The sequence below is a fragment of the Camelina sativa genome, chromosome 4, assembly GCF_030686135.1.
Source record: "Camelina sativa cultivar CO46 ecotype springtype chromosome 4, ASM3068613v1".
In the NCBI taxonomy this organism is placed as follows: domain Eukaryota; kingdom Viridiplantae; phylum Streptophyta; class Magnoliopsida; order Brassicales; family Brassicaceae; genus Camelina; species Camelina sativa.
This window is the reverse complement of record NC_141883.1, coordinates 8,304,037-8,316,973: the sequence shown is the minus strand read 5'-3', so window position 1 is coordinate 8,316,973 and position 12,937 is coordinate 8,304,037. Positions and strand designations below refer to the sequence as shown.

At 34.0% G+C, this 12,937-nt stretch overlaps 2 protein-coding genes and 1 pseudogene across 3 annotated transcripts; 2 read left to right on the top strand and 1 right to left on the bottom strand.

Annotated features, from left to right (window-relative positions):
• Window positions 1–1,615: 1,615 nt before the first annotated feature.
• On the top strand, window positions 1,616–3,630 carry LOC104780180 (uncharacterized; annotated as a pseudogene). Its single transcript, XR_015596656.1, has 6 exons — window positions 1,616–1,751; window positions 2,271–2,478; window positions 2,569–2,617; window positions 2,711–2,948; window positions 3,028–3,129; window positions 3,216–3,630. The product of XR_015596656.1 is annotated as an uncharacterized LOC104780180 (transcript).
• A 291-nt stretch (window positions 3,631–3,921) lies between these two features.
• On the top strand, window positions 3,922–5,137 carry LOC104780179 (plant-specific TFIIB-related protein 2-like). The gene is made up of 2 exons (XM_010504667.2): window positions 3,922–4,771; window positions 4,867–5,137. The coding sequence occupies exons 1-2, from the start codon at window positions 3,922–3,924 to the stop codon at window positions 5,034–5,036; spliced, it is 1,020 nt and encodes a 339-aa protein (XP_010502969.2). The 3' UTR covers window positions 5,037–5,137.
• A 6,603-nt stretch (window positions 5,138–11,740) lies between these two features.
• On the bottom strand, window positions 11,741–12,272 carry LOC104780178 (uncharacterized). The gene has a single exon (XM_010504666.3). The coding sequence runs from the start codon at window positions 12,223–12,225 to the stop codon at window positions 11,896–11,898; it is 330 nt and encodes a 109-aa protein (XP_010502968.1). The 5' UTR covers window positions 12,226–12,272; the 3' UTR covers window positions 11,741–11,895.
• Window positions 12,273–12,937: the final 665 nt, after the last annotated feature.

Genomic DNA, 12,937 nt, shown 5'->3' with positions numbered 1-12,937 from the left:
AATTATGGAGTTTTATTATTATGCTAAACATGTTGGTTTAATTATTGAAAAGCAATGCAAAATTTTTAAAAAAGTGTTGTGAATTCAGATGATCAAAAAGGTAGACCTAGAGAATTTCTCAGGTAATTATGAATTATTAAATCAATAAATTAATTAAGGTTCAAGCAATTAAAATCAGATCTAGAACTCTAAGCACAATTTGTAAAATAAATCAGTTCTCACTGCAAATATTATCTAAATTTAAAACCAGAAAATCCAAATCTCTTTGTAAAATTATAGGTTAAAAATCAGCTTTAAAATCAGGTTTAGATTGTTCACAAAATTACTAAATCAAATAAAAAAATTACTAAATCAAATCTCTTTGTAAAAAGTAATTTTGCTCATCAATGGTTTAATCAAGAAAACAATTATATTCTCATATCAATTTGTTTCCCTAAGATATTAATTCTAGGTGATCAATCAAGAATTAATATGAAGAACAACCAAAGATGAATATCATAAAAGATAATGAACCCTAAAAATAACGGATCTAATAAATCATAAAAACCCTGTGAAAAACCCTGAACCTAACAAACAAACTACTCAGACATATTTAATGAAGAACAAAACATCTTTCTGAATAACATGCAATAGATATCAAAAGTAAAATAAGGGAGTTCAGAAATTATTCTCTCTATAGATGAAATCGGATCCGTCTCTCTAAAAACTCTCAATATCTCTCTCTCATAAAGCTGCTTGAATAAAACTTAAGAGTTTCTAAAACCCAAAAACAATATATATATATATGTCCTAAAACACGTCAAGGACTTGTGTTGCAATTGTGGAAGACTTCGGGCAAATTTGTAAAACTTCCAAAACTTGGCTCTCTCGTCTGTTTGGACTGGGTGTCGACCGATGCTAAACGGTGTCGATCGACACCATCACTCTGAATTGATTCCAAGTTGATTTCCTAGGGTTAAATGCTCCAAAACGATCCAAACTGCTTCACTTTGCTCCATTCATGCCAAAATCCTAGAAAACATGTAAAGACTCTAAAACATCCTAGAAAACAAATCAAAAGACTCAAAAAGCACACTTATATCATAGTTAAAAACCATAAAAACCATGATATATCACCGATCAAGAGACCAATATACATGCCTAATTATTTACTTATGGAATTAGCAAGATAGTTTTTTTTTTTTAACGCTTGATATGTTTGTTTTTGTGTTCATAGAAGAACAAGATAAGAGAAAAGACGAGAGATGACACCGAGATTTACAAGTTCCCAAGGTCAATGTGACCAAGGTACATCTTGGTGAGCTAAAACCAGTTCACAAAGTTTATATAAAGCGTTAAATAGAGTACATACATGAAAGCAGATGGAAGAAGAAAACTCCTAAGAGAAACTACAACCAAGATGAAAGGAAGAAGATAAGCTCTCTAAAACCTCTATCTTTCTCTCTTTAGCTTTTCCTGCATGCTAGTCACGCTCCTATCTCTCGTGTTTGAGACAAACTTGATTATTCACTGAGACCCAATTTAGGAACAAAAGTAGGCCCATAGTAGAAGCCCATAGGAGAAGCCTATAAAAGTGAAGTGTTCGTTTCTTTGGTTTCATCGACCCAATGGGATGCGAACCAGCTCGAGAAGTGTGATGTCGTTTCACTGTAAACGAAGTGAGCTTCTCAGATTGAAAGAGCTAAAAAGTTTTAAAAAGTTTCTCATAGTAAAATCAGAAGAATACAGTGTCTTGCTCATGCACTTCTTAGGTAAATTTCACTGGCTTTATGTATACTTACTATTGTTAATCAGAATCTAGTTGTATACTCAAATCGATGTTCATAACAAAACAAATTTTTTTCTGTTTTTTTGCATGCATTCACAAAGCATTCTCTTCTACTAATGTTTTTTGTTTGTTTGTATCTGGTTTTAAATTATATCGTAAATCACAAGGATTCATCGGAAGTTGGATTTATAAGTTGATTATTCAAGCATGGTAATGACATTATATATGGGTTGTGGAATCTTTTTATAGCTTGGAAGGTTTAAGATTTGATGTCATTGACAAACTTTTAATTGTTAAAGAGTTTAAAGTAGTGATCTTACATACAGAGAAAATATGGGAGAGGCAAAGATTGCTTTTAAATGATAACATTTTGGCACATGTACAGAACTGCAACTCTTATCAAGTTTGCTTTAGATGAAGACACAAGGCCTTTAGATTACAAACGTTTCTAACAAGATCCTCCACAATTCTGCAATTGTTGGACATATTTTGTTAAATTCAGGGTGTTCAAAGGCGGACAATGATCCACAAATGCAGGGGATATACAATTATGTTTGGAAGTCTAACAATGGACATGGACTGACCAAGTCAAACACTCTGAACCAAAACATGGCTGTATTGAGACGGAAGAAGCGTAAAGTTTCAACCTTTTTACAATCACCATGGCACAATGTCTACCGGGAAGGTTCTGAATTATGTCACAACATCAGGTCATTTCCTTGGAACATTCTTTTGTAGTAAATCTAATGTCACATTCTAGATTTACTATGTTTGATCGTTTAAACATTTGCTCTCTATAGTATCTTAGAACAAGGATGGGACCTTGTGACAAATGCTCTATGTGAGAAGGTACCATGCATTGCTCTTATTATATCTATCACTTTTTCTTTACTAATTTTCATATCCATCTTCAGATAAAGAGACTTGTTTTATTGTTTTCAGAACTGTATTTTGATTGATGAAAAGTGTGATCCGAATGAGGTGATATCTCCTTCAAAGAGAAGGATTTTTTTATCCACAAATCTCATGCAACAGCTTCTCCAACCCGCACCTGCGTTTGTTTTCTCAGAAACAACGCGGCAGCTTTCAACTACGAGATGGTACTTTACTTTGTGTCAAGAATCACACTCGCTGATTCATGTTCTCTCAAATGCTACTCAGATTTTAAGAAGTGCACAAAGTGAGTTCCATTATAGTTTTAGATTGATCTCAGTTTCTTATGATTTTGCTCACTTCCCTAAAGGAGTTTTTTTGTCTAGTCATCAAACTTCGAAGACAGCTAGTGATAAAGATCGACCATATTCTTCACTTGTCAAAGCTTTCATGGAGAAAATACAAAAGCTTGAAAGTGACTTCCAAAGGTATGGATGGATCAGTCTTTAATTGTCTTTGAGAACAAGATAATAATTCTTGAGTTACATTTTTATTTTTCAAATTGTCCATACAGCTTGGAGAGGACCACATCAATATTAGACATCATCTTAGAGATCCAAGACCTTGAAAGATTCTCTATGATAAACCATCTCGGCAAGTTTCATAACCGCGCAAAGACCATTACAAGACCTATCCCGCAGAGATATGTTCTTGAAAAACAAATGCCAGTGAACCTACCCGAGCCACTAAATTGTCTTCCTCTATGATCATCATATTTTTTTAAGGAAGAAAATGTAGTTTTGATTGCATATCCATCAGAGATTCTTAAGTAGATCAGTAAGATAAGCTTTTACTATATAGTTTTCACTGTATAAATCTCTGTCACTATGTACTATATCTCCTCTAGATTATACTGATGTGATATAAACTTTTTTTTTGTGTGTAATCCGTATACATATATGTAAATATTATTTATTGTAGTTACAAAACATTTGTTTTTATTTTTTTATTTTGGACAATAGCTACTTCAACAATTGGAGAAAAAGAAATAATTTTCCTTTTTACTATTAGTAAATAATTTGTCAATATGAATTAAAAAAGGGAAAATTTCCTTTTTACTATTAGTAAAATAGTAACACTGTAAAAAGTAAAAGCATCAAAATCCTATTAGAAAAAGGAATTAGTTTACTCCATCCGTTAATAAATAGTCTGTTTTTTGGTAACAAATCATTGAATCAACCTTGACAAAAATTCACGAAGAGGAAAGAAACCCTAAAAATATGTTAATGGAGGAAGAGACTTGTTTGGACTGCAAGAGAGCGACCATAATGGTGATCGACCACAGTAGTGGCGACACGATCTGTTCAGAGTGTGGCCTCGTCCTTGAAGCTCACATCATCGACTTCTTTGAGGAATGGAGAACTTTTGCCTCCGACGACAATGGCAGTGATCGAGACCCAAATCGTGTTGGTGCTCCAACCAACCCTCTTTTCAAATCCGGCGATCTCGCCACCGTCATCGAGAAACCTAAAGAAAACGGTTCCTCTTTCGTCTCCAAAGACGACATCTCGACTCTGTACCGGGCACAGAACCAAGTCAAGAATCATGAGGAAGACCTAATCAGGAAAGCCTTTAGCGAAACCCAGAGAATCACGGAGGCGCTAGACCTAGATATCAAAATCAAGTCTAGGGCATGCGAGATTATATCAAGATTCGATGGTCACGCTAACACGAAACTACGCAGAGGAAAGAAGTTGAACGCTCTCTGTGCTGCCTCTGTTTCGACGGCTTGTCGTGAACTGAATCTGTCGAGGACGTTGAAAGAGATATCAATGGTTGCCAATGGTGTTAGCTTGAAGGATATACGAAAACAAGCCTTGGTGATAAAGCATCTTCTTGAGTCAGAACAAGCCTCTGTGTCTGGTGCCAATGCGAGTACAATAAACACGGGAGAACTTGTTCGTCGCTTCTGTTCCAAGCTTGATATAGGTCAAAGAGAGATAAAGGCGATTCGAGAAGCCGTGGAGAAATCTGCGAATTTTGTTATCCGAAGAAACCCTAAGTCTATTCTTGCTGCTGTTATCTTCATCATCTCTCATATATCTCAGACCAACAAGAGACCTATTCGAGGTAACCTTATCATTAATTCTCCTTTCCTTAACTCTATTATAGTTAAAAGCTTATCTGACTCATTATGCTTATAATTGTTTGGTTTTAATTTGCAGAAATTGCGATCGTTTCAGAAGTAGTGGAGAATACAATCAAGAACTCTGTAAAGGATATCTTCCCTTGCGCCTCGAAGATTATACCAAACTGGTATGCTTGTGAAGAAGACGTTATAAAGAAGTTAAGAGATATCATAGCTTCTTGGGATTCTGCAAAACTTTCAGTATAGGGAAGTCACTACCTAAGAAAGAAGCTTTGGGATTTATTTCTGGTGTTAAGTTTACTGTGGTCTCTTTTCTAATGCATTACTTACGTATGTGTGTGTGAATACACGTTTGCTTGTCGAAAAGAAAATATATTCAGACTGCATTTTTGCTAATCATTTAAATGCATTTTGGATATGGACCGATTAGATTATCAAACAAATTAAAAGTAAAAATGTGAAAAACTAGAGTTAGAAGCCGTCGTCCCATATGTCAGTAGATTATTAATTGTTTAACCCAGTGAGATATTTTCATGTCATTTAGGAAATTTTTTAAACCAAAAGGATGTGATTCAAACGTCAATGATCACAAAGTAAGTTAAAACATATTACTGTACAAGTACAATTGTTTACTTTCTTTCGGATAACTATACTTAACCAATTAATATAAGTGGGGTATTTGCTTTCCAAAGATAACTAAGCCAGAAATTTTCAATGTAAGTTAGAAAGCTACTTAAGTGTGCCAAGTTATTGCAGATATATTCGAGCTAGATGAGGTAGAAAAAGTACAGTTGATAGCTTGAACTTTTTTTTTTTCTTTTTTTTTTTGCTTGAACTTTGTTTTGAGAAGGGTAATATTTGTTTTGTTTAGTTAATTAGTTAAATAATTATATGTTTACTCTCTAACCACTATGAGTAAAATGTATGCTTGAACCTTTAAAAAAAAACGTTTGGAGCACATCTTAAGCAATTTGACATGTTTACACATTTACACTAATAAGAATGTACAAGATGTTATGAAGTTATTTATGTAAAAACCAAAGAATCTATCTTAAAAATTTATAAAGGATTTCTTTCAATTTTTCCATATATATCTCATTATTAATTAGGAAGTACATTAGGTACAGTAACCTTTTATTTGTAAGATTTACATAATTAAACATTTAAATCCTTCTCGTTTGAATAAATATCAAAACTTGAAGTTAGTATTTGTAATATATATATATATATTTGTTTTTAATTTATCCATATAAATTATTTGTAAATTGTCACTTGCGCATTAACTATCTTTACTAATAGATAAGACCAAATTTGAAACAATTTTAAAGAAAACAACCAGAAAAACTTGTTGATAGACATATATGAAGATAAAAACTTGAAGAAAAAAATTCATGATTTTGTTGAGAATAACAAGAAACATGTAGGTTTTTAGACAAATGAAATTCGTTATGCAATGCTTAGAATACATTTTCTACCATTTGTATATGTTTAAAAAAAAATAGATGATGCATTCTACAATTTTTACATGTTTTACACACTTTAGAAATGGAAATTATAATGTACTAGTATTACAACCGTACGTACTCGTAGTACGGTAAGAAATTCACTTAATTGTTGTATTAATCTGTATTATTTGTGACTTTTGATCCCAAAAAAAAAAACACTAATCGTCAAACTTACTTTAATATGCTAATTTAATCGTGTCTAATATTCAGTCAGTCTAAAAACCAAAGATAATAGTGAATAGCATAGGGAACACATGTCCAGCCCACCCATAAAGCAGTTAAAGCATTTGGGCCACATCATATAAAAAATTTGCTACAGAACTTCCATCAATGTATCTTAGTTAAAGTTACTTAAGAAATTATTTTTTATAAATTTTGAAAAAAGTTAGATTAAGAACTTTTTAATAAACTGTAAGATTTCATGGGTCCATTGGTAGTTGCTTAACAAAATCTTTTGCAATATTTGTGGCTTTGTTTTTTTGCCAAAATGCCTATGACATTTAGTGTAGAAAGCAAAAATATGAACACTATTAATGTCAAAAACAAGCAAAACAGACATTGATAAAGCAAAGAAATGCAGGAAAATAGCATTAAGAATGAGAAAGGTGTGGAGCTGAAGAATCCATAGACCACATGCTAAGGCTATGCCCCTTTGCGAGAAGAGTTTCCAAACACACTAAGGATGATATTCATAGTCCAAACGTCGAGTTTGCAAGCACTATGCACCATCACATCAAACAAAAAATTTATCCATCTGGTCAAACCTTATGTTCTTTGCAAAGCGTAATTAGTCATATGAAGTTAACTTGCAATAGTGAAAACCACATAAACCACTACTTTTAGAGCAACAACATCTCGTTTGGTTCTGACAAACAACAATTTTGTATCAATGCTATGATTGAGATATTCTAGTTCTTCCCAGGTTAGATTCTAGTTGTGACACCCACGTATCAGAGATTTGCGGAGAGGTTTAAAAGAATTGATTTGGCCACCTATGTCACCAAAATGCATTTATCTTTTCGATCAAAGATCCTGAGAGAACTCCAGAGTGAAGCGTGCTTGAGCTTGAGTAGTCTCAGGATGGGTGATCTTCCGGGAAGTGACTGTCGGAACTGTGAAAGTGAGGACAAAACACAGGGAAAGATCATGTGTTGATTTGTAGGGACGGTAGAGGACGTGAGGCCCATTAAGGAAGGTGGACCCATGGACTAAGGGTGGACATGGGGCCCACTGAGAGGTGGTGATCGTGGCGTTACAAGTGGTATCAGAGCCGAACCCAGACGAGTGTTGAGTCGAGTGGACTCACACTGTCGCGGTGACGGTCTTGGTGCACAACGAGGACGTTGCAATCTGTTAGTGGGAGTGAATTGTGACACCCATGTATCAGGGAATTGCGGAGAGGTTTAAAAGAATTGATTTGGCCACCTATGTCCCCAAAGTGCACTTATCTTATCGGTCAAGGGTCCTGAGAGAATTATAGAGTTAAGTGTGCTTAACCTGGAGTAGTTTGAGGATGGGTGACCTTCCGGGAAGTGACTGTCGGAACTGTGCGAGTGAGGAAAAAACACAGGGAACGATTATTTAATGATTTGTAGGGACAGTAACAAGTCTTTAAAGCCTCCTTGACGTAGCAAACCGACCATCGGGTATATATGGGCTCACGGGCTTTGTGAGAGGACGTGAGGCCCATTAAGAAAGGTGGACTCATGGACTGGAGTGGACATGGGGCCCACTGAGAGGTGGCGGTCGGGGCATTACACTAGTTAAGATGGAACACGACACTTGTCGATTCTATCAACAAAAGGAACCACCTTTTGCAATGAAATTAATCAAGTGAAGACATAACATGGTACCTGAAATGTTCCCCTTCCGGTCAATCTGAAATCACCAGTACAGGATCCTGAGACGATTGGCTCACATTCACGGTGAAAATTGGAAGAAGCGGCGAGGTCAATGTGCGTCTGCAGATCATCGAATTGACGTTTGAAAATGTCCACCGCAGCCGAAAAAGTAGTCAAATCTCCAACAATTCTCCCGTCGTTGCTCAGATTTCTGACACTGATGCAACCGGGTAATCGCCACCGTAGAGGGTTACGCCTCCATTGTCGGTGAAAAATTGGCGACTTGGCGTGGTGGATGAAGAAAGAAAGTTTGCAAAATAAAATTAAAATTAAATCCCTAATTTATTTTCTGGCCAATCAGGCAGTGACACCACCATGGTTCTTAATGATCCTAAAGAAGCTTTGATTTTTTTCATTTGTTGAGAATAACATAAAACAAGTAGGTTTTTAGACCAAGGAAGTTTGTCATGCAAAGTTTATAATATATTTTCTAGCAGTTGTATATGTTTAAAAAGAAAATAGATGATGCATTCTACAATTTTTACATGCTCTACGAACTTTAGAATTAAAAATTAGAATATAGATAGTACTCAATTTAGACTTTGTATTTATCTAATATCACAAGAAAAACATACAAATATTCAAAAATTTGAAAATATCTTCATTGCATTTTTCCTTACATATCAAATAAAGAATGTTAAAGGGAATGAATATAATATCTAACATTCAAATTCTTATACTAAAGGGAATTAAGTTAAGGATATCAATGCTCAAGAAAAATATCTTATTAAATTAGTAGGTAATAGAAATCTTGTCTATGTATGATATGCTATAAGTATTCATATTTATTTAATTTTATTTTACATTAACAGTTAACACACATATTTGTTCTACTCATTATGTTCTTTTCATTTTCAATCCAATATTTTTTGTTGGGGATCTTATGAGAAATTGGAAAAGAGTCATTGGCTCAAACTTACGGAAAAAACATACATTTTCATAATTTTAATTTTCCTTGATTAAAGCACTTTTTTTATTTTCTTCAATATTATATATATATATATATATATATATATATATAACTAAAGCTATTTCGTTTCGATTTTATTATTTTAAGTTTATTTTATTGGAAACTGATTCTTTGGATTTGAGGCTATCAAAAAAATTTGGTGGTCAATAATTTGAATTACAAGGTTTTAATAAAGGCTGAAATTTAAAATTTCATAATTAGTGGTATAATAGGTTTTGAATTATTATAAAACACATTTCTCCACCTATTTAAAGAAGGTATAGATGGATAAATGAGAAGAAATAGAAAAGATAATTTTTTTCCAATTTTCTCTTCAGTTTTAGAAGTAAAAAAATCTTACTGTTCTAAACGTGCATAAAGAAGGTTTAGATTGATACATCCTAGCCGACTCTCTCTCTCTTACCGTTATTAAGTAGCGAACGTGTGGAACCAAACTCTTTCTCACACTTCAGTGGGCATTATTTAGCTCTGGGGACTAAGGGTATCTCCAACGGTAGATCTAAAGCAGAGTTTCTTACTGTAAAAAGTGTTGAAAAATAAATCAGAAAGAAAATAGATGTGTAGAGTCGTGCATGAACAACAGATAGTTTTATAGAGGTTTACTGTAAAAAGTGTTGAAAAAAAAATTATGCGTTTCTTTTTTTTCTCTCGACTTTCTCTCTTTCTCGCTTCTTTCTCTCGGAAGAACGACAATCAGTGATGGTGAAATCGAAAATAAACGCTGCGATTTCGCTCATTCGTCGTCTGGATCATGAAATTGGAAGAGTAGTGGCTATGAACCTAATCTGGGGTTACCATCTGCTCTCTTCCTCCTCCTCTCCTCTCTCTCTCTCTCTCACGAATTTCTGGTTGGGTATTTTGACAAACCCAAAAATTTCTGGTTGAATTTATGTGAAATAGATGCTCCTCTCGTTGATGGTTTGAAGAAGATTCTGGAGAACTCGCGACAAATAAGAACCCTAAGGAGCCTGTTTTCACCAAATTAGAGTTATCTTCAGTATTGCCTGTAAAAGAACTTCCTCCAATTTTTTGGTATTGTTCTATTCCAATTACTCTCTGCCCAATTTTTCGTTGTTCAAGTAATTTCCTCTTATGTTTTGAATTGTCTTTAATTTTGAATAAAGAGAGCCTTCAAAAACAAAGGATAATATAGATCATGATGGTATTAGTACTGGGAAGAAGCACAAAGGATGTCGATGCAAGCATCCCAAATATCTAAAGTTGTAAGTTTATTTCAAGAATCCAATAAATTGCTATTGTTAAGCTGCTATAGAGATTTTTAATATGTTGTTTAGGCCTGGACATAAAAACCGTATCCGAATACCCAATCCGGAACCCGACTCGAAAAACCAGGTTCGAGTTGGGTACGGGTTTGCCTATAAAACCCTATTGGGTTCTATTTTCTAATACCCGTAGGTTCGGGTTAGGATCGGGTAATACCCGGTATCCGTTTGGGTACCCATTAAATCCGAACATATAAACATATTTATAATATTTATCATTAATATAATGCAATTACCCCAAAATTATGATTATAATTTTGAATATTTCATTTAGTTTTATACCTAAATATCAAAAATAATCAAAATACCTAAAATATTTTGTTATGTAAGTCAAAATTTAACTAAATTCAATTGTGGGTGTTTAAATAACATTGCTCACAACATTATGGGTGTTTAAATCTTGTAACATTGCTTAGTGATGATGGTTTGCTGCTGATGTTTAATTATTTGTTTGCAGATGATGTTTTGTTGGCTTGCTGCAAAGGTGATGATGGTTTGCTGCTTAGTGGTGAACTTGTATTCCAAGTTAAACAAATTTGATTTTTTAAATTAATTTTCTTTGACCACCATTGAAGGAGAAGAAATTTTAGAACATTTTAAAGGTTTCTTTAACTTCTATTTTTCTCAAAATTTATACTAAAAGTAATGAAAAGAGACCATAAGGGTTTCTCACCTTCGGAGATGGTCTAAAACATAATTATCTCTCTGAGAGAGAGATCATCAAATTAAAACGTATTAAGAAACGTATCTCGATGATCCGTATCTCTCTTCTTGAAGATATGAATTTTGGTGATTTAGTTGGTGTTTCTAGATCTTTTACTATGTTTTTCTTCCAAATATCCTTTGAAGATTCACTTATGTTGATTATTGCTACAAGTCTTTTGCTTTCGTTTTATTCTCATATTAAACACTTGTTGCTTAAAAAATCAGGACAAAACTATGACAATCCTCTGTTTTATTGTGGCTCATTTAGTCATATCTATTAATTTTAGAGTGACCACTTCAGGATTGTTGATAAGGTCATTTGCAATACTTGCACTATGAGTCGCAATTCTAGGATGTTCCCATGTCGTGGTTCCAAGTAATTACTACCTCCCATGCTTAGAAAAGTATAACTCTATTTCTAAATGTAATCCGAGATGTTTCAAACCCGGTTCTAGTGTCGTTGTTTCACCATCAATAAAAATATAATAAAGCATGACATTTTAGCAAAAAAATTAAACTGATTAATACTGCAAAAACAACTAGGCTATGTGTGACTAGGACATATAAATTAAAACAAGGTTATCAATTTTATCAATACTTCTTTCTTGAAATCAAAGCATTATACACATTCATGACTACCATAACAAAAAAAAAACATTTGGATCACAAAAATAATAAGCATAACAGAAAAAAAAAATTGAAATAATCAAACTAAAGAAATATTAAAAATATAAATGAACATTATAAAACAACTTCTCTCTTCTGATCAGAGGCGTTGTCGTAAATCTCGATCAGTTTCTTCAACACCACGACTTGTGTTCTAAGCCGGACGATATAATCCGCCGTGTCTTGAAACAGCTGATCCGTCTCTCCACCACCTACATTCTCCGACTCACTCAGCTTCGCCGGTGCAGGAAGAAGGCTCTGCAACGCTCGGAGCTTCTCCGGTACCTTCTTCCCTCCGTCGATTCTACCCTTTCCGCAGCACGGGCCTAACACATGTGCCCTTCTACTTTTGAACTTGTCGCATCTTCTTCTCCCACTTGTGCTTTGAGTCTTTAAAGTTCTCATCTCCTCAAAGAAATAGAAGAAAGAGAGAGAGAGATGATGATGAAGGTGAGAATGAAAGAGAACGGTGTTTTGAGGTTTTAAGTACGATCCATGTTACGAAACAGCCCTCAAAGTTTATGATGATTACAAAAGTACCACTACCACGCATGCTGTGTTTCTTTGTTGTTGCCTTTTCAACTTGGGGGTGTTATACGTAATTTGAAATGACATCTTACTGTCGTTGTGTCGTAGGCTTATTTGGCAAATATATTACATGCAGTATCAGAAGAATGAGTTGGCTTTTTCTTTTCTTGATGGGGAACTGTAAAAAAGACACGGCAGTAAAAAATTTTGGTAAAAAGTATAACCTATTTAGTTATTATAACTCAATAATGTTTAATCTGATATAGAATAGAAAAGTCTTATTATCTATGTCAAAACGATGTACGTGAGCTTTTTTAGACAAAAGTAATAAGTAGACAAAGATTCTTAAACAGAACATTTGATTACAAGTTACTAATTATAAGGACTGTCCAAATGTAAACTTTAGGACCAAAACATGAATTTTATGATGTCCTTCCGATTTGTTATTTATTATTTAAAAATATGGATTTTCCTTAAAGAAGATGGCTTCGAAAATCCATGCATGTGCAGTGGTGCTGTAGTGTGAAGACTACTGTGTAGTACGGATTACTTTGGAGGGACATGTGGGGGGAAGTGGCAATAGATGTAT

Coding starts and splice junctions, on each gene's coding strand:
- LOC104780179 (XM_010504667.2), top strand. CDS start 3,922: ATGTTAATGGAGGAAGAGACTTGTTTGGACTGCAAGAGAGCGACCATA. Junction 4,772..4,866: donor CAACAAGAGACCTATTCGAG/GTAACCTTATCA, acceptor TTTAATTTGCAG/AAATTGCGATCGTTTCAGAA.
- LOC104780178 (XM_010504666.3), bottom strand. CDS start 12,225: ATGAGAACTTTAAAGACTCAAAGCACAAGTGGGAGAAGAAGATGCGAC.